The 27,096-nt window shown below is 32.5% G+C and overlaps 2 protein-coding genes across 2 annotated transcripts in view; one reads left to right on the plus strand and one right to left on the minus strand.

Annotated features, from left to right (window-relative positions):
• Window positions 1-15,183, plus strand: part of LOC134720854 (ammonium transporter Rh type A-like) — a 40,724-nt gene extending 25,541 nt beyond the window's left edge. The window contains exons 6-11 of the mRNA XM_063583414.1: window positions 2,546-2,683; window positions 3,373-3,506; window positions 4,985-5,136; window positions 6,604-6,751; window positions 7,262-7,324; window positions 14,355-15,183. Of these exons, the coding sequence (XP_063439484.1) occupies window positions 2,546-2,683; window positions 3,373-3,506; window positions 4,985-5,136; window positions 6,604-6,751; window positions 7,262-7,295 (606 nt within the window). The 3' untranslated portion in view covers window positions 7,296-7,324; window positions 14,355-15,183. The remainder of the gene's footprint in view (window positions 1-2,545; window positions 2,684-3,372; window positions 3,507-4,984; window positions 5,137-6,603; window positions 6,752-7,261; window positions 7,325-14,354) is intronic.
• A 2,326-nt stretch (window positions 15,184-17,509) lies between these two features.
• LOC134720855 (N-alpha-acetyltransferase 50-like) lies at window positions 17,510-26,796 on the minus strand. Its single transcript, XM_063583415.1, has 5 exons — window positions 26,714-26,796; window positions 20,938-21,074; window positions 20,298-20,417; window positions 19,130-19,196; window positions 17,510-18,506 (listed from the first exon to the last, which is right to left on the minus strand). Exons 1-5 carry the CDS (start codon window positions 26,719-26,721, stop codon window positions 18,338-18,340), a joined length of 501 nt encoding a protein of 166 aa, XP_063439485.1. The 5' UTR covers window positions 26,722-26,796; the 3' UTR covers window positions 17,510-18,337.
• Window positions 26,797-27,096: the final 300 nt, after the last annotated feature.

Here is a 27,096-nt window from a genome sequence, read left to right on the forward strand (position 1 = left end):
TAGTTTGAAATGTATAGTCTCAATTCAGTTTCTAATGTACAGATTGTATTGTTCGCGATGACTAGAAACAGAGATTGTTTTAATGATGTTGACTGTGTGGCCTTGAAATCTGTTTCTATAAGAGTACATTTTTACCGAACCAATTTCAACCGCATTTGGGCAGTTGTAACAAGAATGAATAATAGAGAAGGTTTTGAGCTACACCTAATAAAAACATCTATTGAATACATAACTTGCTAATATGGGACATTTAAGAAACATCAACTACGATTGGTTGTTCAATCATATATTATGAATTAAATGCATTTTTCTGCACTGATTTCTAAAAAAGTTTTCCACTGTTTTGACCTTGTATGAAGACGGAGTTGTTATTCAACAAGTATGAGCTATAAATCATAACAAGATAGTACTAATATCTTACAAAATGTGCTTTATAATACTTCCCATTGATTCCTACAATAAAGTGAGAATAAAGAGAAGATATCAGCTTTCATGTTTACATCTATTACGTCCCTTTGTGTACCCGCACCATTTTTTGACGTGGGGCATGTTAAATGAATGACAAAAATGACTGCAACCCTTTATCATAGTTTTAATTCTGCATAAAAAAAACGAGGTTGATGAATAATGAATATTTTTCAAATGTGAACTTGATATTGTTTCGAGTTCAGCTAAAACCCGCCTTTTATGTGGGATTTTCTCGCTGTGTTAAATAAACGGCTGGTTTTTGTTTCTCACTTTTGTAGGTTGTTGTTGTCATTGACACATTCAGCATTTCCATTTTCAAGTGTATCTTTCTCAATTAAGTATAGACTTTCTATCTCTTTACACTTACAAACATAATCACCATCTACAAATATAAACATTTTGAAATCAAATAATTTTTCACGATTAAATGTATGTAAAATTTAATGTAGCAGTTATCACGAGTTGGTATTTCTTTATCATGTGAAAGTTCCAAAGCTGATCAGACCTTTATCGATTCCTAATTATATCTTCTTGGTCGTTATCGTTCTGAACATGCATGAAATACTTGTCATTGGACGTTAACAACGACCAATCAATCAATCAATAAATCAATCATTGGTCACTCTATGCGAGATGCTTACCCTTTTGGGACACGTCATATCATCTATGCGAGATGCTTACCCTTTTGGGACACTTTATATCAGTATAAATATTTAAATGTTGTATATATTCAAAAGAAATTCGGAGGCCTATGTATTATGCATATATAATTTCTTCAATTTAAGGAAAAACTATTTTTCGCTTTCACATTTTAGTCTTAAACATATTAATTGGTGATGTTATTTTCCATTAAAATTGTGTTGTGTGCACTTAAATAACTTTTATACATTTGTTTACAAGTTCATCATTGTTTAATTCGATTCCCTTGCTTTGTTATGATAATGAAGATAAAAACGACCGACTGAAATTCTATCTCTGGTATCTACCTTTAACAAAACAGAACATTCTAACACATGAAATTTGATTAGAAATGCAAATGCGCAACCGGATGACATTTCTTTCTTTGGCACCTAATAATTCAATCAGCGTGTTTTTTTATTTTTGTAAATGTCAACACTTAAAAGTACATTTTAATAGTTCATAATCATAGTGCATAGTGCATAGTAGAAAAACTTTAGTTATTCGGTATTGATCACAAATTATATCTTGTATTTTTTAGCTTAATTACCTAACTCAACACACTGGGCGTTTCAAAAGTTAATCTGTCTTATATTGTCACTTTGTGTTCATGTCCCCGTCGTAAACGTTGGGGGCAATACATTTTACCCGTGTCCTTGTGTACGTCCGTTCGTCTCAAAAATTGTTACCATTTTCAAACTTATTATCTTTTTTTTTAACCTTTTCATTGTCAAAGAAACAGATCTTTTCCATATGTTTCTTGTTGCTTCTGTACTCGATCAGGTTAATTATTTTTTTAACTTCTCATGATATCATTTGTGCTATTTTATATATGTGAGTATTAGCGCGTTGAAGATGAATAAACAGTTTTACGAAAAGAAATTAGAGACAGTATAAATATATAATTTTATGTGATTTTAATTCAATTCAGTGGATCTATACAGTTGCTGATGAATTATTTCTCTTTTTATGTATCCCTCCATTTGTCACTAGTACAGTTTTAACATAATATTTTCTGGGGATTTTGTATATACAAAAAAAACACTATGTGATATAATAAATCGCTTTTAAGTTTCGTAATTCTTTCAATTCCTACGCCTTTATGTACACGTTTTAGGAGAAAGTAAAGGCACCAATATCAGTATTAGTCTTGTGTCTGAGTTCTCTCACTTATAATAAATCAACTTGCCAATCAAAGGCTCTTTAGGTAAAATATGATATATATTATGTGTAGCTTAGAAATGACAACTCTAGAGTAAAAATATCAACTATCACTGTCATTTGAATTGGTTAAATAGCTATTTCATTGACAATCATACCACATCTTATTTTTGTATATAGCAACCGATGATTTAGCTGGAAATATCTACTTCATGATTATTCTTAATTTTTCTTTCAGGTACATATACAGAATGCCACATTAGCAGGTGGAGTGGCAGTCGGAACAGCAGCTCATATGCCGCTTCATCCATGGGGAGCTATGCTTCTTGGTGCAGTTGCCGCAGTTATTTCTACTGTCGGTTATAAGTATATTACTGTAAGTTTGTTTTCAATACTTCAATTTTGCTGTAATAATTTGTTTGAAATAAAGTACATGATATTAGAGCTTCGTTGTGGAAAAGGTTTTTCATGATTCCACAATGAATCAAAAGGATAATTACAATTATTTGCGTTACTTTCTGTGTTGGGTTTTAACTTCATCGGCTACTTTTAGAAACAACTTGAAAAACATTAATTTTAAAAGAAGGTATTGAAAGGACAGAAATCGCACGATGTAAAATATGCATTTATATAAATTACAAAATTCCTCATTTTGGAAACATTTCAAGTTTCCATTTTTGGAAAAGGTATCATGTATCATACACTGTTTAATAAATCAGACCAGTTTTAAAACATGTGTACTCATATTAAAACACGCATTAACGTTTCAGCGTTCTTGGTCACAACTATCATCTAGTCTTAAAGTCTCAAAGATGGCAAACCATGTGCGTATTTGTGATGGTTACTTGTTTCTCAATGTACAGTCGCAACTATCAGTTATTCGGCCGTGCTAACGTCAACTTAGAAAGTTTATTAAGTGGAGGTAAACCACCAAGCGGACTAGCAATCAACCTAAAAGGAGTTGGCAAACCAAAAATTAACTTCCTTATTACCTTATATGCGTTTTAAGTATTGAAACCGACTTTAGCAAACAGTCATATAATATTATCGTTTATTTATTTACAGCCATGTCTCAGTAGTAAAATTAAGCTTCACGACACCTGTGGTGTTCATAACCTCCATGGTTTGCCTGGAATTCTGGCTGCAGTCGCTGGTGCTGTTATGGCAGCTCTCTCGTCTAAAGAAAAGTGGGGAACCAGGTAAGGAGTTATATATAAATTTCTAAGTTTCTAAGTTTTATTAAAAAATCAAGGCCAATTACGATTGAAAGGTTAACTGATACTGCTCAGTTGTATCAATTGTTTTCCAGCTTTATCCTAAGTCCTCTCAACTGATTATATTAGTTCTGGAATGATGTTTTTTTTCTTTTTTGCTGGTGAATTAAATCACCAGCTCATTATAGTTGTAGAATTTGGCTACTATTTTATGTAATCTTTTGGTCATATAGCAACAGGTTCTTATATAAACACCCTTGGCTTTCAAAATATTCCTCTTTGAACGTCCCCAGTTTCAAGTTTAACATAGAAATCGGCACTTTGAAGGCATTTATACAGTGTTGCTGTCATTTTTTTACTTACAAACCAATATACTTACTGTCTGTATTTTGCATTATAGTCCGAGATTATTCTGACGTCCGACGGCTGTTTTGCCAGACAAGCTGGGGCCGTGGGGCTTGTCTGGCAAAACAGCCGTCGGACGTCAGAGTAATCTCGGACTATTTGCATTAATGAATACCGTTACCAAAAACGGCGTAGCGTTTTCTAAGGAACGTTTCATAATCATTTTGGCATCTCAGTAGATTTAATAAATTAATATCAACACCTCTATCCTTCAGGCACCTGTCTAAAAAAAAATCCTATATATATCGGGGTAAAAGTTCTGAGAAAAGTGCCTGTGCTCTATCCATACAACCAAAAACGGACTCGGATTTTACTTTGTTTGATTTGCTGTTACCGGATCTCACCTATAAACTATTATATGTTGTACCTCTTTGTTTTAACACACAATAAATGTAGCTTTGATTGTTGATGTTTTAGTCTTGTTCGAATTTCTCACATGAAAGAGAGTTCTCACTGTAGTCTTATTTATTCTTTTATCTTTTTTTTTTTTTATATTAACGACAAAATTCGAGCACATAACATAAAATCTTATAAGGTAGAACTAAAAAGAAAGCCATACACACAACGAGTAATGAGCAGTGTCATTTCATTGGGCGACATGCGTATGTCTTAAATGTTACGTTACAACACATTTTGTCAACTTATATGAGGAAGGGCAATAGGGGGTCCGTTACCATGTCAACAACGCCTCGATTTTGGCCAAAACAGTTAACAAAAATGCAAAAATGCAGTTAACAAAGTAAGTTAAAAACAGTTAAGAGCTTTAATTAATCTCAGATAATAGTTAACAACACCGTGAAAAGGACCAACACAGGTAAACATAAAAAGGTATTCCCCCCTTCTTATATGTACAGAGTGGTTTCTAGAAATTTCAAATAATGGCAAACTATGATTATTCTGAAAAAGTTATCTCCTTCATACAAAATATAACCAACTATATTACCTTTACCTACACACTCAATGCAATCGGCTGTAAATCGAATTATATTCGTTCTATACTTTCGGTAAAACAAATGACATTCAAATATAATATGAATCTCAATGATTTCTTCAAACAGCCTTTTTGAGATTTTCCCTGAGATGGCTGCATCAAACGCTACAGGAAGTGTGATGCCGGGTTCAGACCGATCAGCTACAGTTCAAGGTGGATACCAGATGCTTGCCTTAGTTATCACCCTAGCTATTGCCATTGTTGGCGGGATAATTACTGGTAAGCTATATTTTTGTATTACGCCTTGCCTTATTTATCACCCTAGCTATTGCTATTGTTGGCGGGATAATTACTGGTAAGCTATATTTTTGTATTACGCCTTGCCTTATTTATCACCATAGCTATTGCAATTGTTGGCGGGATAATTACTGGTAAGCTATATTTTTGTATTACGCCTTGCCTTACTTATCACCATAGCTATTGCCATTGTTGGCGGGATAATTACTGGTAAGCTATATTTTTGTATTACGCCTTGCCTTAGTTATCACCCTAGCTATTGCTATTGTTGGCGGGATAATTACGGGTATAGTCTATACTTTTTTATCACACATTGTCTTAGTTATCACCATAGCTATTGCCATTGTTGGCGGGATAAAAATATCTAAAAAATACCGAATCTAACTGCTAAATGGACAAAAAGAACACAAGAGTAACGTATTATCTGTGACTACTATATGAATTTTTATAAACAAATGGTATATATTACATTGAACATATAAACCAATTTAGAAGACAACACAGTTTAGTTATGCTATATGTATGGGTCATAAATGATGCAGGGTATGATAAAAAAAACAACATCGAAGTCTTGATCTTGCTGAAAGACTTGAGATACATAACCTTTAACATTTTTTTTAAACGTCTATTTACCTTAATTTTAATGGTTTATTTTTTATGCAAATCATTATTAATATTCAAATTCAATCACATACACTTTAAAAAACAAAAAGATTGTAAAAAATATTTTCGACAAGAAAATTAACAGACCGTGAAAATTAAAACTTCTCTGACATGCATGACACCCTATTATGAAAAGAAGTAGGTCCGGTAAGGACCAATTTTGGCCTCAAATTTCAGGTAAATATGAAGATTTTGACCACTTTTTTAGCACTTAAGTGACTATTTCATTTGATTCAATTGTTTATGTGAAAGATTTTAACTGATTTAGTCTTTAAAAACGATCCGTTTCAAGCTCAAATATGAAAAATCTACCAAATATGCCAAAAAATGTCACTTTTCAGATGGTTTTGGTCAAAAATGAAAGTGGCCGCATCTGTGTTCATCCTCAACCTTTATATATGTTGTGTATTATCATGAAATACGACTTACATTTCAGTATTTAAGATGAACACGAATGCGGCCACTTTCGTTTTACACGGAAACCGTCTAAACGTTAACTAAAATGCTTGAATTTTGAAGATTTCAGTAATTTAGCATGACTTTATGGTGTTAGTAACCGATAAATATGCATTGTATTGTCAAAAACAGCCCATATTTATGTAGCAGAAGTATTCTACTGTCCAATAAATAACTAAAAGATTATATTTTAACAATTTTGTAAAACTGCTATATTTTGGGACCAAAAAGGGGTCTAACTGTACCTACTCCTTTCTGGGTCCACCACTGTGCTATTGAAATATATAATATATATAATTTGTCTATACCTTATAAATATATTCTCATCAGGGTTTATACTAAAGTTACCAATTTGGGACAGTCCGGAAGGAGAAAAATTCTTTGACGATAATCATAACTGGAACGTAGCAGAAGAAGGCTTCCCTGGATTTCCAAAATCAAAGTATGAGAATGGGAAAAGTAATGATGATACTGAAATGTAAGGAAATTAACAGTGGATTTATATGTTAAAACTGTATCAGTCAGACTTTATATGTCAGACTCTCTGATAGTGCATACTATTGATTTTCATATACTCAAATCAATTTCAAAGAAGCGTCTTTATGTTTCAAAATAAGTTCTTGTATCATACGCATTTATATTTTTATAATCGATTTTGTGTATCAAATTGATATCCATTTATGAAATCCATTTCAAAGTATCGCATTTATATTTTTATAATCGATTGTGTGCATAATATTGATATCCATATACTGAAATCCATTTCAAATTATCGTCTATATATTCCAGAGTAGTTTTTTTGTATACGCATTTACATTTTTATAATCAGATTTTATATGTATTTTTTTATATTTGTATTTTTATAAAGAGATACTTTATATCCTTTTTTACCTTTTTATATAATATGGTTGTACAAAATTAATTTACATGTATATTTATTTCTGATAATAAAAGCCAATACCAGAATTGAGTTTGTATTTCTTTTCAGCAATCTTATGTCAGATGAAACGAAACTCAGCTGAGAGCATCAAAGACAATGGTCATATAATAGGTACATCTATTTTATCTTTAATATGCTAGGTCCTTGATGCTTGGAATCAGGCATGTGTTTTGTTTTTGCTTTATTAAATTGATATTGCATGAATTTTGTTTCTTAAATTTGTCATACTAGTACCTGACAACTTTTCAAAATGTCCATGGGGGATTTGCGTGCAAGATGGCTGTCATAGTCATAAAAAAAACCTTCAAGGGGGCCTGCAAATACATTTTAATGTTGTTTTTTGGCTTCTTCCTACTTTTATAATCTAAAGTCATTGTAAAATTAATTGTGATGTTTAAATTGTGGACAAAATTGCTCTTTCAAAATTTCAATTTGGGAGCCTCCATGGGGGAAATCCCCCGCAAATAGTGACAGTTGGCAGGTATGATTTGTACTGTTTATGTTTTAATTATGATAATTTTATTTTAAATCTTTCGTTTGGTCATGTAAACAATATTTTTCAAAAGAAATCCCATCTCCAGCTATTCTGCATTTTTTTACTTTAAATTTACACAAATGAGAATTAGGCTGTGTTTCCCGCTGGCATCATACGGGTATCACCCTTGCTGTCAAGTATCATTCGGCAATTCTCGGTAGAATACGCTACTCTTCTTCTATCAACGTCAGATGAGGGTACGGAATCGACCGAGTTGAGACGAATGGTCAAGAATAACAGATAATAAAGGGAACCAGTCTATAAGGTTGAACCAAAAGTAACTGCAACAAAATAACTATGATAGAAAGTCTATTTTAATGTTTTGCTGTTACACGTAGAATCGAAAAGCTTGATATATAAGTCTTAATTTCATGGTTTTAGCATCAAAATGTTATAATGTGTACAAGCGTTGACCGTGCGCACACTTTATGAATGAGTTTCAGCTCTGCATGCAAAATGCGCTTCGTTCAACATTTTTCACGCCTTATAATTATGAAATATTTATTTAGACTTTGAAAGTGCAATACACATTCACAAGAACAATTTGTATTGTAAAAAATAATTTTCAATGAAATTTTTACCAGCTTTTAAAAAACCCCAAATAAAACATGATCATTTTGTTCCTACGATTACCCCCTTTTTAACAACTTCCTAAAACTAAGTTTATATTTAGAAATGAGTTATTGTTGAAAATTTGTATGACATATAAGCAAACTGTATATATGTGTATGATAATAAAAAGAAAACTGATATTTTACAAATAATTTAAGATACCCTTTTACACAAATATTTGTATTTTTTGCTTTATTACATATAATGTATTGTGTAATATATGTATTTTTGTTATATATACATATAGGTATATTATGTTTTTATATAATTTACTGTGATGTAAGTTGTACTGATAAAAAATAAAATATGTATTAGTAGTTGTTGACTTTATAATGCTTTCCACTTGACACAATTTTGTATGCATACAGTAAAATTCTGTCCAGAACTGTGTAAGGTACAGAGAAAGAAGCAAGCCGCACCAAATACCTACATCTGAATAACGGGTTCTTCAGTAATGAACAAGTTGAACAATAAGATACTGCTCACTAAGATACCTCTTTTAGTATTCGATGCACAGGAAGTGATGAATATGAAAACGCATTACACAGATATTATTCTCACTGGAACCAAGTATCTGCAAATAGCCCAGATGTTTAGTACCCTAGAAAATAAAACAAAATTTCAACGAAAGAGAGTGTTCACACACAAATATATACGTCAGGTAAGTTTACCATACGCTTTCAACAATGAACAAGCACTGAATAGGATACAATTTAAAGAAAAGAACATTCGCCTGTTATAAGCTCACAACATTAAAGAAATCACCAATGCATGGAAGACGGAAAAATCACTTAGCTCCTGGTTTAGAACATGCAAATATAGAATGTGAATGGGCAAAATGGTTTTTAAAAGAGGTAGCCTGAATATACCGAAGCACCGGGACAATACAAAGTTTTAGTCGAGACATGAAATAAGTAGAATATGAATAACCTTCTTGAAAATATTGGTTGCAATTAGGTTTGATACAGGTATACTTATGCCGACTTCAGTATGTATACTAAAGAAATTTATCCTGTTGATATAAAAAAAAAAAGAAAAGAAAGATGTGGTATGATTGCCAATGAGACAACTCTCCACAAAAGACCAAAATGACACAGAAATAAACAGCTATTGATCACCGTTCGGCCATCAACAAAGAGCAAAGCCCATACCGCATAGTTAGCTATGAAAAGGCCCCGACTGAATGACAATGTAAAACAATCCAAACGAGAAAACTAACGGCCTTATTTATGTACAAAAAATGAACGAAAAACAATTATGTAACACTTAAACAAACGACAACCACTGAATTACAGGCTCAGGGACAGGCACATACATACAGAATGTAGCGGGATCCCCTAACCTGGGACAGTGGTATTACAGTACAACATATGAACAAACTATAAAAATCCTTACTTTAAATATAAACTTACTTTAAATAAGGCTTATACTAACCATGACCACTGGACAAACATCATTCGTAAATATAATTCAACATGCAGACATCTTATATTCGGGTATTTCACATCCAATCTTTTATGGTAATATTCATTACAAAGCACAAAAATGTCAGTAGTCACCTCAAAAGCTAACAAAACCTTTAAACAGACTTAATTAAGAAGGGATATAGTAACAAAACAGTCGATATTGTTTTCAGGTCAGTAAAGATTGCATATTTTGGCATTAATATTGATTCACTTATAGGGTTTTTGCATCGGGTTTAACACATTTATTTTAAAACCAGTTGTTGGCATGACACGGGTTGTGTTAATATTCTCATATATTTTATGATGGTATAATACTTAACCCCTAACAGGAGGGATTGTTTCTGATATTCATATGATGAAGAAATATTTATAATCTTTCAATCAGTTTAATTGAGGTCTGGAGTTGGCATGTCAGTAACTGCCGTAGTAGTCTGTTGTTATTTATGAATTATTGTCATTTGTTTTTTTTCTCTTGTTTCATTTTCTGACAACGGACTCGGACTTCTCTTAAACTAAGTTTTACTGGTGTAGTGGTTAGTGCATCGGACTACTAACACAAAGGTTCCTGGTTCGATATGAAAATTTCAGGAACTCGATTTTCAGCTCTCCCTTGACACCATTTGCGAGTATGGTCTTAAGGAAACGATGATAGTCCGTCGGAAGGGGCGATAAATGGTTGACCCGTGTTAAGAGAGAGCCATATCTCTTGCACGTTAAAGACACCCTTGTAGATTTCGAAAAAGAGTAGGCTAATGCCGCTACAAGGCAGCACTCGCACCCGCAAAGTGGAAAGGGATTAATATAAGTTGCAAAACTTGCTTCCCAATCCACTATAAATAAATATGTTTAAACTAATTAAACTAAGTTTTACTGTCTGTGCGTACTGTTGTGCGTTTTTTTTTTTATATTGGCTAGAGGTATAGGGGAGGGTTGAGATCTCAAGAAAACATGTTTAACCCCGCCGCATTTTAGTTTCATGTGCACGTGTATATGTATAATTCGGAGTTTACTATGACGTCCATTATCACTGAACTAGTATACATATTTGTTTAGAGGCCACCTGAAGGGAGTTTCTCGCTGCATTGAAGACCCATTGGTGGCCCTCGCAGGGCAGTTGTCTGCTCTATGGTTGGGTTGTTGTCCCATTCCCAATTTCCATTCTCAATTTTATTGTATTTAAACCACACTGTTCGTTGTTGATGGGGGAAAATTTTATGTTTAAAGAATCATAATGCAAAACATTTTAAGCATCACGATATTTGATGGTGAACATTTATTTCACTCGTTGTATTTTCATTTGATATGCAAAATTCACATGAAAGTTAGTACAAACTTGCATCTCTACCAATTATATCATCAACCCAATACATAATAATAAGGGAACTAGTGATTCCCTATATTTCCCCCGAAAAGCCCCCCCCCCCCCTAAATCTGACTCTTGACATATAATTTACAATTTTGCGCTAATATATCATAAAGCATCTGTAAAAACGGTAGAAATCCAATTATAGTATTACCAAGCATGCAAGGAAGATAAATCTTCGGAAGCAACAGATAGCAAAAGGATATATTCACACTCATAGCTCAATCGCCTGGAGACAAATGTATAATTCGACAGGGGCGGATCTAGCCATTTCAAAAAAAAAGGGGGGGGGGGGGGTTCCAACTACATGTATATGTCTCTATTCAAATGCATTGATCGTCCCCAAAAAAGGGGGTTCCAAAAACCGGAACCCTCCCCCTGGATCCGCCACTGAATTCGGTGATGTCACATTCGAGGTAAAGAGGACGACAATTGGAACATGTTCGTCCTCAAAAATGTGTTCAAAAAAATTTACTAGTAGTTCACAACGTTCTACCAACTCGTTACTTCACTGCCATTTGCAGTGGCGGATCCACATGCCAAGAAATTGCCTCCGTTGAAATTCTGCAAATATCCCATAGAGCAAATTACATGGATGATTAATATTGACCATTTGGTATATGACCGTGTTCTAGGCGACATGTACATAAAGGTCATAAATAAATTTGTTGAATGAAATCAAACCTTTTAAATACTAATGAGTGCCGTAGGGGTCCTACAGGAATTTTTAGCTTAGATTTCTTGGCATGAAGTGGAGGGTTCCGGGGGTTGGAACTCCCATTTTTTTTGGACGATCAATGCATTTAAATGGGGACATATAGTTAGACCCCCACTGTCCTGGTTTGGGAACCCCCCTTTTTAAAATAGCTGGATCCGCCCCTGCATCTGGAACCTTTGATTTAACAGCTTCCTTGTAGATCCTTGTAAGCAGCAAGCATATATGAAGGAGATTATGATTGCAAGCCAGGGGATATTGTTACAATTTATCATATATTTAGTACAAAATACAGCTATTTTGTATATCTAATAAAGGTTCTTTTTTCCAGTCTGTATCACCTACCCTGTATTGCATACCCCGTATCGCATACCCCGTATCGCATGGTAAAACCCGTATCGCATACCTTTTTTTTTTTTTTTTTTTTTTAACTAAAGTCAGTTTTTTAGGATATTTTTTTGCTTCAGAATTTTTTTCTAAAAATAGGTATTTTTTTGGAATGACGTCATTGTTTGGTATGTAACGTCACGTACATCAAGTTTTCATATTGTATGTGACGTCACGGACATCAAGTTTTTACAACATGTTTTTGGCACACTCAATGCAACTATAAAAAATGCAAAACACTTAAATATATACAATAATAAACAAAATATTTTCAAAACAACAGATTGTAAGGTAACCTAGGTGCTTCGTATAAATAATTGAGCAGTTATTTTAAAGCTTTGAAACAAGACAAAAACAGAACTGAAGGTAACCCAGTACTATGTTTCAGAAAACAGTTCATATACTATAATACTCTTCTGTTGAAATATATGATAAAGCGTATAATACATGGCAAAATCCGTATCACATGCCGTATCACCCTTGACCAATATCATCCCTCGGGCCTAAAGGCCCTCGTGCTGATATTGATGTCTCGGGATGATACGACATATGATACAGATTTTGCCATGTATTATTCTCTATGTATCAACTGTGAGACATGCAGGCGCAGCCAATCCATTCAAGGACTGTATAATACTCTTGTGCTAAAAACACTCATTGTTCTCCTTCCTGAAATTGTCCGGAAGACGGTTCTAAAGGGTATACCGTGAAAATTGTGATATAATACATCATATACCGCATTTTGTCATTATACAGTAATACATGTATGAGTCATGAACATGTTCAACCAAAAGATTTGAAAATATCTCTAGGTACAAAATATAATTCTTGAAATATTATACATTGTTAATATTTTATATTTATTGGCTGGGTAAGATCACAGGCGCTTGGGTCTATGATACAGATTTTTTTTTTTTTTTTTTTTTTTTATTAAAATATTCAATTTTCTATATTTATAATACATATCTATCACTTCTATGCATGTCTCACTAAGTTTCCAGTGATTTAAACGACCCAGAGAAAATACCCAATTTTACTATCCATACTAAGAAACAAATTAAAAAATAAAAAATCTGTATCATAGACCCAAGCGCCTGTGGGTAAGATAGGGATTTATAGGCCTATAGTAACATTGAAGTTTATTCTTCTCAAGTTGCAACAATTGACCTTTGAGGCGTAACTGTAAGTGATTGACAAAACAACACATTTACTGAACAAATTCGTTACAATGTCCGGTAGCCGGTACTGAAACGGTGAACCGGGTAAAATCGACGAACGGTGATAAACATGCAGACAAATTCCGTATTTATAGAGCTGTTCGGCATAGAGTTAGGATATTAGAAAATAGACTTCCTGTTTCACTTTCATTTTATCTAAAAAGTTGCTTTTTTTAAAATTCGATAAGAACAGTTGCCCTCATTTAGGAATTGGTTAGTGATTTATCTCTTTCTATAACTTACAGGGCAGGTGGTCGATTTAATTAGAGAATTAATTGGCTGCTATAATTTACAAATCATTGTTTTCAATGTGTTATAGTAGTCCTATTACCTAAGCCTAAGGTTTTTATTATTGTAAATTTCTTATCATCAATATTTGCCACATCTCCTGACAGTCTATGTACTTTTAAAGAGCTTTTTTTTTGAAAATTTAAACTTTCATAATTAATTCTTGACAAATACTGGCACAGTGCTATGTGTTAAAATTGTTCTTGAAACTTATGAGTTGAAATATATATTCTATGTCAGATTATCATGATTTTTAGAGACACAAACAAAAAAAAAACACTCCAGAGTACATGACATATATATATTGGATATGGTTTTATGAATTAATAATATTGAATGATGATTTTTACATTAGAAACCCAAGAAAACTTGACTGAATTTTCAGCTGAAAGATTATCTTTTTCAAATATATCATACACATGAAATGCTTCTCTAATAGACTATATTTATTCTTTCGAAATTTTGTTATGAATTATTAAATATTCTACAAAGCATGTATAAAGCCAATATAAAACTGCCTCCACATACAAAAACATGGCCATTTGATCTTTTTTCAAGGTAAGAATGGATACCAGCCAGTTCATAACATTTTTCAAGAAACAATTGAAACCACCTTTGTTAGATATTTACAGACAGTATGAAAATTTAGTGGAGGCCAAAACTCCATCATTTAGTATACCACAGGGAGAAACTCCCAAGCATAAGTTTGTACATGGAAAAGTCTTTGAAGACTGCATCAACCAAGCTGCAAAAAACTGCAAGGAAGACAGAAAAATAATTGAAGAATTTAAATCTTTATATGAAGAATTTTGTGAAAATCCTAGAAATGTTGAAGAATATTTTGCTGGTATGAAACAAGCTGGATCGGTGGCATGGAGTATTGTTCGTTATATGCAGTTACACCATGGGTCCTCCACCTTTGGTAAAAGAATAAAAAATGAACATTTTACAATGCTCCGACCTAATCTTCAAATAGACTTCATACAGCCAACATTGATATATGATTTTAAACTTTCAACAGCTAAATCTCAAGAAGAATATGAACAGAAATATCTTGTTAGTGGACTAATTCAGGTTTTGATTTATTATTTGTGTATGGGTTTATCTCCAGAAAATGCTAAACTTGGTGTATTGGTATTTTATAGTAGCTTAAATAAAGTTGTATTTTATACTTCAAATGTTCATAAAGATGGCTTCTGTGTAAAGCTTTTAAAGGATAAGATGAATGAAAATAAACATTTAAATGACAGCGATACAGAATCAATGCCAGATTTAGAACCAATATCAACAGAAATAGAATCATTGGACACAATGCCAAAATTAGAATTATTAACTATTTAATATGTCTTTGTTAACAGTGCTATATACATAAATTGTGCAAGAATTACTAATGTTTTTTTGTGTGACTGTCTCTTTATCTTAAAGGTGCATTTTTATGAATATAATATATTTCACCACCAATATCATCTTGGAACAGTGTGTGTTAAACACATTTAAGTGACTGTCTCAAGTGTACTAGATAAAGTTTTCAAAGAAACAAAAAACTTTCACTCATGATTTGGTATCATCATTATTCATAAACAGTTCAACACACTGTAGGTAAAATCAGCTTCTTATTAAATGATACCTTGAAAGAAACATCTGCATAGTAGTGCTCAGTGCATTGGTATTGGTATGGTTTGGATCCGTCTCAATGCTTAAAAAGTGAACATTGGTAGATCAAAATATGGCATTCAACAGACCCATGATTCACACCAAACAGCCAGCTATTAATGGCCTAAAATGACTAGTGTAAAACCATTCAAAGGAAAACTATCTGTCTAATCTACTTCTTGCATATTTTTGATGTTTCATGCAGTTACTGAGAAACGGATCTCATCCGGAAAATTTAACCTGAACAACACTGAAACATTAAATTGTGGTCAAGGCCATAAGGTTAACAAATATAATCCTTGAAATCAATCCAATTAACTGCATTGTTGATCTATAATGTATACTAATTACTTTAATTAATGAAGAACAGAATACATCCAGAAAACTCAACTGACTCTAGAGCATAAAATTATAGGTCAAGGCCATATAACATGTCAGTTGCAAATATACTTCTGATAACCAATCTATACACACAGAATATTGTTGACCAAGATGTATAGGAATTGAGGTACATATCTCACCCTGGAAACTTAACCTGATCACTGTAGTATCACTATGAAATTGAGGTCAAGGTCATATGAAATACAATGTATTGACACAGTTGCACAGGAGGTAATTACTAGTAATGTTTTGCCAACTACAGGCTAGACAACAATTTGGATTGTATAGTTGTAGCTCAGTGTGTTCTGTTTGGACAGTTGAACTGGTGACATAAACAAGAGAGCTCATGCTGAAACTGCTTGTTTTTATTTAGTTAATCTTTTTATCATTATATTATAAAAAGACCTTTGATATCCATGATATCATCATCTTTTTAATTACGAGACAACTAGAAGTGTCATACATTATGGAGAGTTAAGTATTAATTGAAACTTGTTAATTACCCCGACCATTTGAGTATATACCCATACGGTCATGCCCATACATGAATGGTCAAAATACTCATATGGTCCGAAAAATATCCACTAACCTTGATTAAAGACCTATAAAATAAGGCAGTTCAGTTAATCCCGGTCTGATAAAGAGAAGTTGGCCATATACCAAATATCATTTTTCTGTAATTCATTAGTGAGATATTCATAAATGACAGAACAGCTAGAGAAAATAAATGGGGATTGTGTCCATGGGACACAGATGAAGCCTTCAGCTTGCATATAAAGTTATCAAGGCAGTCTTGTTCACAAGTCCTATGGCTTTAGAAATTAGAATGAGAATCTAGCTAAAAATTTTACAAAAATTGAGCTGACTAACAAGTTAACCGTGAAGGCTGTAAAGCGACAAAATTGAAAAAAATGTCACTACCCAAGTTTGTACTTGATAGGAGTTTCGTGGTATGAATAATTATTGTGTATAAGTTTTATAATATTTGGTTGAGGCAAACAGATAGTAGAGAAGGTAATAAAAAAAATCAGCATTTTTCGATTTGTAAAGGGGCATAACTATAGAACAGTAAAAGACACACCACCAAAATTCAAACTCCATATGTATTGTGTTGTTATACATGGTAGCATTGTGTAAAAGTTTCATATCATTTGGTTGAGGCAACCTACAGTTCCTGGGACCACAAGTTTCTGTTGATAAAATTTATTTATCAGTACATAAGTCAGAATGCTTGTAAACACAGAAGAGTTAAGAAAGTGTTAATTTATCAGTGAGGAGTAAAATTAAATATTGCATGGTCAATAAGGCTTTTAGTTGTTTTTGATTCATTCAACTGTATTCAACTGTATTCTTGACAATGGGAGATAACTTCAAATTATAAAGATGAATTTTCCAATGGCATAATTTATATTTTTAGAACAGATATTATATCCCTGCACCTTGCAAAAGTTAAGTTTTTTTTTTTGACAGGTGTAACATTGTTTTGTGACTTGAATATCTGAGCATATATTACATTAATAAATGTCAGGAAAGTTTATTTAGGATGTATAGAGTGTTCTGATCAATGCACTATATTTTGTGTATAAAAAGGTAGTGATAAGCATTATGAGATTTAGATATCAAGTCAGTAACATAGGGTTATGATTGAAATGCAATCTTTACACAAAAACAACAACAAATGCACATTAAATATATTTTTCAATCAATGAAAAGTGAAAAACCAATTAATTAAAGTCATATACAATAACACAAGTACAAAATATCAATAGAAAAGTGTCCATGAACATCAATTTCAACAAATTTATGTATAAGTGATAGCATCTTGTTTTAGTTGCAGAACATCAATTATTTACAGTTTTCTCATCATGATCACAAAATCTTGTACATGTGCAATCATCTGGCTTTTCTTTTTTGATAAAATGCAAACACATCAAGATATACAATCGTTAGCATGTTTAGTACTTGCTTATAAAATGTTACATTTTAAACCAGAATTCAATCAACAGTACTCGTGAGTCAATTCATTTCCAATTTAAGAGAGAATGAGGTACATTTATACATAGACAATTTTAAACCATGATGGAAAATAAACAATCTAATAGTTAAAAAATGTAATGCCAAAATTTAAACCCATCACCCCATTTAACAAGTTAATCATAAAAATACATGCACATATACTATGGTTTCACAAAGAATATTTAGACTAATGTATGTTTAAGTTGCATTCTTACAGTCATGATTAATATATAGTGTTCAGGATTTCACATACAGAAAGACCAATTTAGTTCATGAAGTTTTTTTTTTAGTATATTTAATGCCAAGTCCACAAAGATAGGTTTATTCAGCAGGGATTATATAACCAATAACTAGGCAGAGGTTTAAGGCTTTTTCAACAGTAATACATGTTTCAATTAAATTTGTTTCTCTAGAATTGATCTTGTCTAAAGTTTTATCATCTGTACAAAAGTCTATGGGTTCCAAAGGTCAATTATTTCTGATTTTTTTGTTCAATTTTTCACCATTGCTTTTTGTTCGCCACTTTCTCTAAATGTCTTTTGTAACACATATGCATCAGCAGGTTCAATTCTTTTGTAATAGTTCTTTTTTTCTTCAACAATTTTAAATCCAAATTTTTCGTAAAATTTTATAGCTCCATCATTATTTACTTGCACATGCCTGAAAAAAGAAAATAAGATTATGATGAGAAAACAAAAGGAATCCAGATTCCACAATAAATTGTGTTGTATCTGAGACAAGAACAAATAAACACATAATCTGTAAGTAAAGGCAAGGTTCTGGATTTTTTACTAGAAAGCTGCCCTAATTATAAATGAACAAATTCATACAAGATGTCACAACACAGACACAAACCTCTATCAACAGCTTTGCTGTATGAATTGCATGAAATTTTATACCTATTTTTGTGAAAGAGTTTTAAGAATACTACATGTATGTGGTATGCAAAAATATAACACAGCAATTAATCTTATGACTTGAAATTGCAAGAGAATAATCTTTGTGATCTTGTACTTACCAGATAGAGGGGGACACTTGCACAAATGTGTAATGCAGATGAGCATTAGACTTCTTATTAACAAAATTCAAAATCTAAATTATCAATAGCCTTTGCTGATATTTTTTTCAATTTTGACAAAAAAGATAGAAGAAAATGTAAAGTTACAATTCAAGACGAACAATTTATTCTGCCTTAATCATGTGATTTTTTTCTATCACTCTTTTACATGTTTTAGAGTGTGACTAATTCATTATGGAAACAATATTGTAAAAAAAAAACTTACAAAAATACATTATCAAAATTTGCATCTTCCTCACAGATCTTCAACACGTGCTTTAACATAACTGTACCTGAAAAATATCATCATAAGTTTGAATTATTTACAATTTTGTCCTATTACATGTACATGTATCATCATGATCATGATTGTTTAGTTTTTAAACTAACAGAATAAAAATTATCACCATTTCAATCATTTGATAAAAGGTCTTAAGATATAAATTTACACTGTACACCTTGTGAAAATAAGGTATAATATGTATGGTTTAATGTGCGTATTGTTATGCATTTATTTTTCTACATTGGTTAGAGGTATAGGGGGAGGGTTGAGATCTCACAAACATGTTTAACCCCGCCGCATTTTTGCGCCTGTCCCAAGTCAGGAGCCTCTGGCCTTTGTTAGTCTTGTATTATTTTTATATTAGTTTCTTGTGTACAATTTGGAAATTAGTATGGCGTTCATTATCACTGAACTAGTATATATTTGTTTAGGGGCCAGCTGAAGGACGCCTCCGGGTGGGGGAATTTCTCGCTACATTGAAGACCTGTTGGTGACCTTCTGCTGTTGTTTTTTATTTGGTCGGGTTGTTGTCTCTTTGACACATTCCCCATTTCCATTCTCAATTTTATTATAGAATAGTCTAATTGTTCTTAACAGTATATACATGTATAGTCTTATTTGTCAATTATCTTAAAACTGTACCACTCTGCTCTTAAAAGTGCATTAGCTGTCAACTTCATTCTATCTATTTTACTCAAATTCTCATATTTGCTTTATAACATACTTAAATGTACAGCCAATTATAAAAAGTCTTAAATAAACAATTGATGATGCATGTGCTCAGTAATATGTATCAGCATTTGAGTGTATTTTAGTCTAAACATCATCTAATTAACCATTGAGGTGACTGCTGAAGACGCCCAATGGTTATATATATAACAATATATAAATTAATTCAACTGAAGTTCACATAAATACAGGTTGAATTCTTTAATTCTTTATTTAACTGCAGACACACGTAGTGTACAAGAGGAGTTTGGCAAAAAGTGAATTATCAGTTCACTAATTGACTTTCATAAATGATTGAACCAATATTATTTTTTTATTATCATTATTTGTTGAAGCAAATGCTCCTTTAAATCTAAGCTATGACTTTCTCTAAATAGCCTACCTATATGTAATCTTCTATATGGTGCCAGACATCCTAGCGTCATTATGTATAATCGTCTCTGGTTATCAGATGTATCAATACGACAACAAACAGCACCAACCACAATGTCATTAAAATAGGCTGGAAATTAAAAAATGAATAAAGTTTCATTAAACATGTTAAATGATTAATCTGACAATTCAAATAAATATGTAAATATTTCCTAGAAAATAAAATAAATGAAAGAGCCCAATTTCACTGAAAATCAAAACAGAGGCTATAGGTATTAATAAATAGTATGATATGAGTACCTGGTAAAAAAGAGTATTCTATTTTTATTTTTACTTTATTGCAATCAGTTATGTTTGCTTTTTGAACATGTACATCATGTACATGTAGATCTTATAATCTAGCAAACTTTTTTTGGTTGTTTACTCTCCATCTATGATAGTTTACAAGAAAGTATCGAAACTAGCATTTGTAATTGACAAGGAGTCATTTGATGATTTTGAACTTTCTGTAACCTTTAGAAAATCTTTAAAGACCTTAAAAAGTATAGGCTTTGCTTTGGTCGTACCACATCTTCTATATCAAGTGTTGTCAGCTCTCAAACCGCTAGAAACAATTCTAGATCATTGTTATTCTAGTCTGATAAACATACCAAGTTTTGCTAGCTCTCCCACTTCTAGTACATCTTTATAGAACTTGTCATTGTAAGTCACAGGGAACACCACTTGATTCAATAGCTTCAGCTGCTTGATGTTGTGAGGAGTTATGTCCCCTAGTTCTGTATGACCTCTGAAAAGAATAGACATAATCAACTTTAGTAACTTCAGCTGCATCATATCATAAGAATTCATATGTAAATATGCATGTATATCTTTGAAATCTCAGTGGTGCTAAAGTCAATTTAACGAGTTTTCCCCATTTGTCTAGTTGTCCCCAACCTGTTTTTAATGATTGTAAGTTGTATTATTCCAACATTTGACATCTTTACATGTACTGTTGCAAATGGTACTTATACATCCTCTACCAGCCAGTGATTGTTGATCTGCCCTGGAACATTGCTATGAAATCAGTTGACAAGGGAGATTAGGGGATTTTTAATTAATTTAGCAATTTAAATCATCATTCTTACAGCAAGATACATTTGTAATGTCCTGTGCCTGCAAGAAATGCATGAAATGTTTACTAACTTAAGTGAAGATATGTTAGGCTCTGTTATCAATAGACCATATCAAAATTTTGGAATCTGTCACTTGACCCGAAAAAGTTGTGGAGTCTTATAACATTTACCTTTTCTTTGTGGTATCATGCATTTTTTTATTATGACTTTAGAATTTAGTATGAGCTTTCAGAGGTGGATCCAGGGGGCCCTGAGAGGACCCCCCCCCTTTTTCATGGGAAAAATTTGGTTAATTATATAGGGAATTACTAAAGCATGACTGGAGAGGCCCCCCTGAGGTCAGTCAACAGGCTCCCTCATTTTATGAAAAGTTCTGGATCTTCCACTGGCTTTTGAGATGTTTAAAAAGACAGACAAAGAGTGATAAAGTGTTCATGTGATCAAATACAGCAGTCGTTTTTCAGATTCAGCTTTCAACCAGATGCTCCGCAGGGCGTAGCTTTATACGACCGCAGAGGTTGAACCCTGAACGGTTGGGGCAAGTATGGACACAACATTCAAGCTGGATTCCGCTCTAAATTTGGATTGTGATTAAATAGTTGACACAGCATAGGTTTCTGACACAGAATGAATGTATTCAAATGAACTTAAAATTTTTGTTTTCTTTTCTTTTTATTTATGAAATTTCAAATGAGAAAAATTGAACCCAATTTTTTAATCACATCCCCCTTTCCCTTATTCCAAAACTAATTTCAATCAAAATATTCTAATGGAGTTTGCAACAATTACTACTCATTTAGATACATCATAAAATATTAAGATGTAAAAAAACTGCTTGTTATCACTGAATGGTAAAGATAATTTAAATTTATCAGTTGGTAGTAAAAAGTGAATATACATTGTATATTGTATATAACAAAGATTTAAGTTGATTCTGGACAAAGAAAGATAACTCCAATTAAAAAAAATTCTTGCAGATATTTCTTGCTTACTATACTGGACAAAGAAAGATAACTCTTAATTAAAAAAAAATTTGCTATTTCACAATATTGTGAAATTAGATATTTCTTGCCATTGCACAATACTGTGAAAAGACTTGCTATTGCACAATACTTAATATAATAATTTTAGATCCTGATTTGGACCAACTTGAAAACTGGGCCCATAATCAAAAATCTAAGTACATGTTTAGATTCAGCATATCAAAGAGGCCCAAAAATTTAATTTTTGTTAAAATCAAACCAAGGTTGGCAAAAAAGCGGTCTAGTATTGACCATGCCAGTGGTAAATACCAGTATTTACCGGGAAATACCGGCAAATACTGGTCGATTGAAATTTTAAGTGGTCATTAATTACTATAAAAACCACTATCTACTTGGTCAATTATAATTGCAACTAATAATTAATTTATATAGAAAGTGTTAAAAATCATTTTTAATGCTTTCATTTCTAATTCTATTGTAAATTCAAACAGGGATCTACATTGATTAATGTGTACATACTATTATAGTAAAAGATAAAAACTTTTTGTCTCTGCTTCAAAATTCTATTTCCAGCATGAAGGAGGTTTTTTTTTATCTCACAGTTGATAGCTATAGACAGGAAATAAATTATTGTTTAATGGAGTCTTCATTTATCAATTTTATTACTTTCAACCCATGTACTGTCAACTTTTATTGGAGGCTGTTGTTTTAGTAATTAATTTTTCACACCTAGCAATGCCAGGTGATAGGTAAAAGGAACCATGTTGCTTCATTTACCTGTAGTTTTATTTACCTTTAATTTTAATTACCTGTAAAATCATACATTTTGAATAAAAATATATTTTAAACATGTTGAAATAAGATAAAGATTTGTACATGTTGTACAAGTAAGAATAAGTGTAATAAATGAATAAAACATATCAAAATTCATTTATTTTATAAGCTGACACATTATATTTGACTTTTTATCAAGATTTTACTTCAATTTATAGTAGAAACAACCATGAAAATTTCAATTGACCAGTATTTGCCAGTATTGACCACTTGGGGAGTATTGTCCGGGGCGGTAAATACCGGTAAATACCACTGGTAAATACCGGGGGTGGTATTTACCGCCCAACCTTGAATCAAACTTAGTTTAATTTTGGGCCCTTTGCACTTTAATTTAGACCAATTTTAAAACTGGACCAAAAATTAAGAATCTACATACACAGTTAGATTTGGCATATCAAAGAACCCCAGTTATTCAATTTTTGATGAAATCAAACAATGTTTAATTTTGGACCTGGATTTGGGCCAACTTGAAAACTGGGCCAATAATCAAAAATCTAAGTACATTTTTAGATTCAGCATATCAAAGAACCCCAAGGTTTCAATTTTTGTTAAAATCAAACAAAGTTTAATTTTTGACCCTTTGGACCTTAATGTACATGTAGACCAATTTGAAAACGGGACCAAAAATTAAGAATCTTCATACACAGTTAGATTCGGCATATTAAAGAACCCCAATTATTCAATTTTGATGAAATCAAACAAAGTTTAATTTTGGACCCTTTGGGCCCCTTTTTCCTTAACTGTTGGGACCAAAACTCCCAAAATCAATACCAACCTTCCTTTTATAGTCATAAACCTTGTGTTTAAATTTCATTGATTTCTATTTACTTTAACTAAAGTTATTGTGCGAAAACCAAGAATAATGCTTATTTGGGCCCTTTTTTGGCCCCTAATTCCTAAACTGTTCAAACCAAAACTCCCAAAATCAATCCCAACCTTTCTTTTGTGGTCATAAACCTTGTGTCAAAATTTCATTGATTTCTATTAACTTAAACTAAAGTTATAGTGCGAAAACCAAGAAAATGCTTATTTGGGCCCTTTTTGGCCCCTAATTCCTAAAATGTTGGGACCAAAACTCCCAAAATCAATACCAGTCTTCCTTTTATGGTCATAAACCTTGTGTTAAAATTTCATAGATTTCTATTCACTTTTACTAAAGTTAGAGTGCGAAAACTAAAAGTATTCGGACGACGACGACGACGACGCCAACGCCAACGTGATAGCAATATATGACGAAAATTTTTTCAAAATTTGCGGTCGTATAAAAAAGGGAAAACAGTTACCTTTGGTTTAGGCTCTATCTGATTTTGAAAAGAAATTACGTTCTCCATGGATACATGTTTACAGAAGTTCACCCTTAGCAAACTTTGCTTTTGATATATATATCATTTCTTCGGAACTGCGTTTGTATAGTTGTATGAAAGTTGTGTCTTGTTATTAAATCAGTTTCGTTTCAAACAAATCCAAAGTTTAAAATTTTTCACCCAAAACTAAATTGGTAATAGGAATCTCTTCATCCTTTGTTCAAAGTATAATGACAGTTATGAGAGTAGGTGTGCAAATAATTTCAGATCGAATCGGTTCCCAACAACAAACCATTGAACTATATTTTTTGACTTCGACACTATTTAAATTGAGAATGGAAATGGGGAATGTGTCAACAACAACCTGACTATAGAGCAGACAACAGCCGAAGGCCATAATGGGTCTTGAATGTAGCGAGAAACTCCCGCACCCGGAGGCGTCCTTCAGCAAGCCTCTTAACAAATATGTATACTTGTTCAGTGATAATGGACGCTACGCTAAACTACGAATTATACACAAGAAACTAAAATTAAAGATCATACAAGACTAACAAAGGCCAGAGGCTCCTGATATGGGACAATATCTTTAAGAACATCAAAACCATTAATACTTAAAACTTTTCAAACACAATTTGTTGGATAATAATATTTATTATTTGTTATTATTACAAGTATTATTTGGTACATATGAAAAAATTAAGCAACAAAACTTTAGAAGATTTAATTTAATAAATCCAGCGTATATTGCTGTTTTTCATGTATCCAGGTGTAATGATAAGTCGTTATACTAAGGCTATTTTTTTCTTATTTTTTCTGTAGACTTAGCTTAAATTTTTTATAACCATGCATTGGCAAGTTTGATAACTCGTAATTGTTTGTCAATAACTAAATGTACGATGATGTCCCATACGGAACCTTCTGACCTTGTTTGTTTACATTAAAATTTCAATGGCGTCAAAATCACGTGATGTCAATTCGTTATATCCAATCAAATTGCTCTACTGTCAATTAGGGGATTTTTCAGTCTACAGCAATTACGTGATTTCTTAGTGGGATATTGCTTCAAAATAGTTTGCAATAGTTCTGGGTTTTATTCAACAGGAAAACTCTTTTTTTGCCATCCCTTTTGACATCAAGGGAAATTTGTATGAATATTTACCTACAGTCATGATGGTCAGAATATCGATATTTTTATAATGAATAAAAAGAAAATTATATGAAAAATAAATGTAAATTGTTTCTTATTAACCAACTCTATATGCCTGTTCAAAATTATGGCATGGACATCGTTTTTTCATATAGTTTTCCTTTCATTTTGGTTGGGCTTTTTTCGCGGGAAAATCGAGAAAGAGGTAAGGAGCATGTCATTTTTAAATTCCTAAAAAAACGATTTGCTTGACCTGTATTGCCTGCCACAAGATTGATGACGCTGAATGGAATGTACACAAAGCAATGGAGGCCGGAAATGGGATTTTGTGAAGTTCTAGAATGTTTTTAAATATTCGGAAGTTGGGATTGAAACGGGCATTAGAAAATTGGCATTTTTTGGCAATAATTGAGAACAACAATGCAAACTTACCTTTAGAAATGTTTTTTTTATTCAAAAGTGCAGAAAAAACGTATTTTGCACTGTTTTTCTATGCCAGAAGTACCGTAGTGACATCAATGCAGAGTTTCCCTGTGTGTTCAGTTCAAACACAAATACCTAACGAACTGACAAGATGAACGATCTTAGACTATGGTAGGATAACAATAAGGCAATGTAACCGTAGCCTCAATAATTATTGTTACATTCATAATTAGTCGGTTCCTTACCTAACTTTGTATTTCGGCAATTAGTCTCCAATGTAACAATAATATTTTTATTATGGTTACATTTCCATGTAACCGTAGCCAGTGCCTAAAATATATATTCCTGGTACTACATGTGGTAAGTTGTACCACAGGCACCTGTTTTTAACCATGGGAAGGTGGATATATATATATATATATATGTATATAGATAGTCGATCTTCCCATGGAAGGAAACAAGTGTCTGTGAGTTGAATAATAAAATAAAACAGGCCTGGGATAGATAAAAAGGGGGGTTACGAATGCTATTGATCCAACAATCGATTTCAGTGCATACTTGGTGAACAAATGGTAGCAATAACAAATACAAAACTCAAAGTAAAGATCACAAATATGCACCTTGTCATTGTAAACACTTGATTAACATCAACTATCTGCTCACATGTGTTCCCGCTCCAAAACCGGAAATAAACAATTAATGTTTTGAATCGGTCCCTTAATTGGGTAAAATTAAATGCTGTTTTGATTGGAATGAACAAAAGTACGATAAAACAAGTCCGTTATAGACCAGAAAATTTTCCGGTTTGTTAAAAGAGCGTCAGTATTCCATGACTTTTCATTTGAAAAAGACAAATAGTATTTTAAAATATACATAAGTGTTTTATTGTGCGTATTGCTATGCATTTACTGTTCTTCATTGGCTAGAGGATCAGTGGCGGATCCAGAACTTTTCCTAAGAGGGGGGGGGGGGGGGGGGGGGGGGGGGCTCTGACTGACCTAAG

The sequence above is a fragment of the Mytilus trossulus genome, chromosome 6 (genome assembly GCF_036588685.1).
Source record: "Mytilus trossulus isolate FHL-02 chromosome 6, PNRI_Mtr1.1.1.hap1, whole genome shotgun sequence".
Lineage (NCBI taxonomy): Eukaryota > Metazoa > Mollusca > Bivalvia > Mytilida > Mytilidae > Mytilus > Mytilus trossulus.

What these genes read in the sequence shown, in the direction of transcription:
- LOC134720855 (XM_063583415.1), bottom strand. An exon ending in ATATAGAAGATTACATATAG is followed by an intron (nt 19,197 to 20,297) that starts GTAGGCTATTTA and finishes GATATTTTTCAG; the next exon opens with GTACAGTTATGTTAAAGCAC. An exon ending in AATTTTGATAATGTATTTTT is followed by an intron (nt 18,507 to 19,129) that starts GTAAGTTTTTTT and finishes TTCTTTTTTCAG; the next exon opens with GCATGTGCAAGTAAATAATG.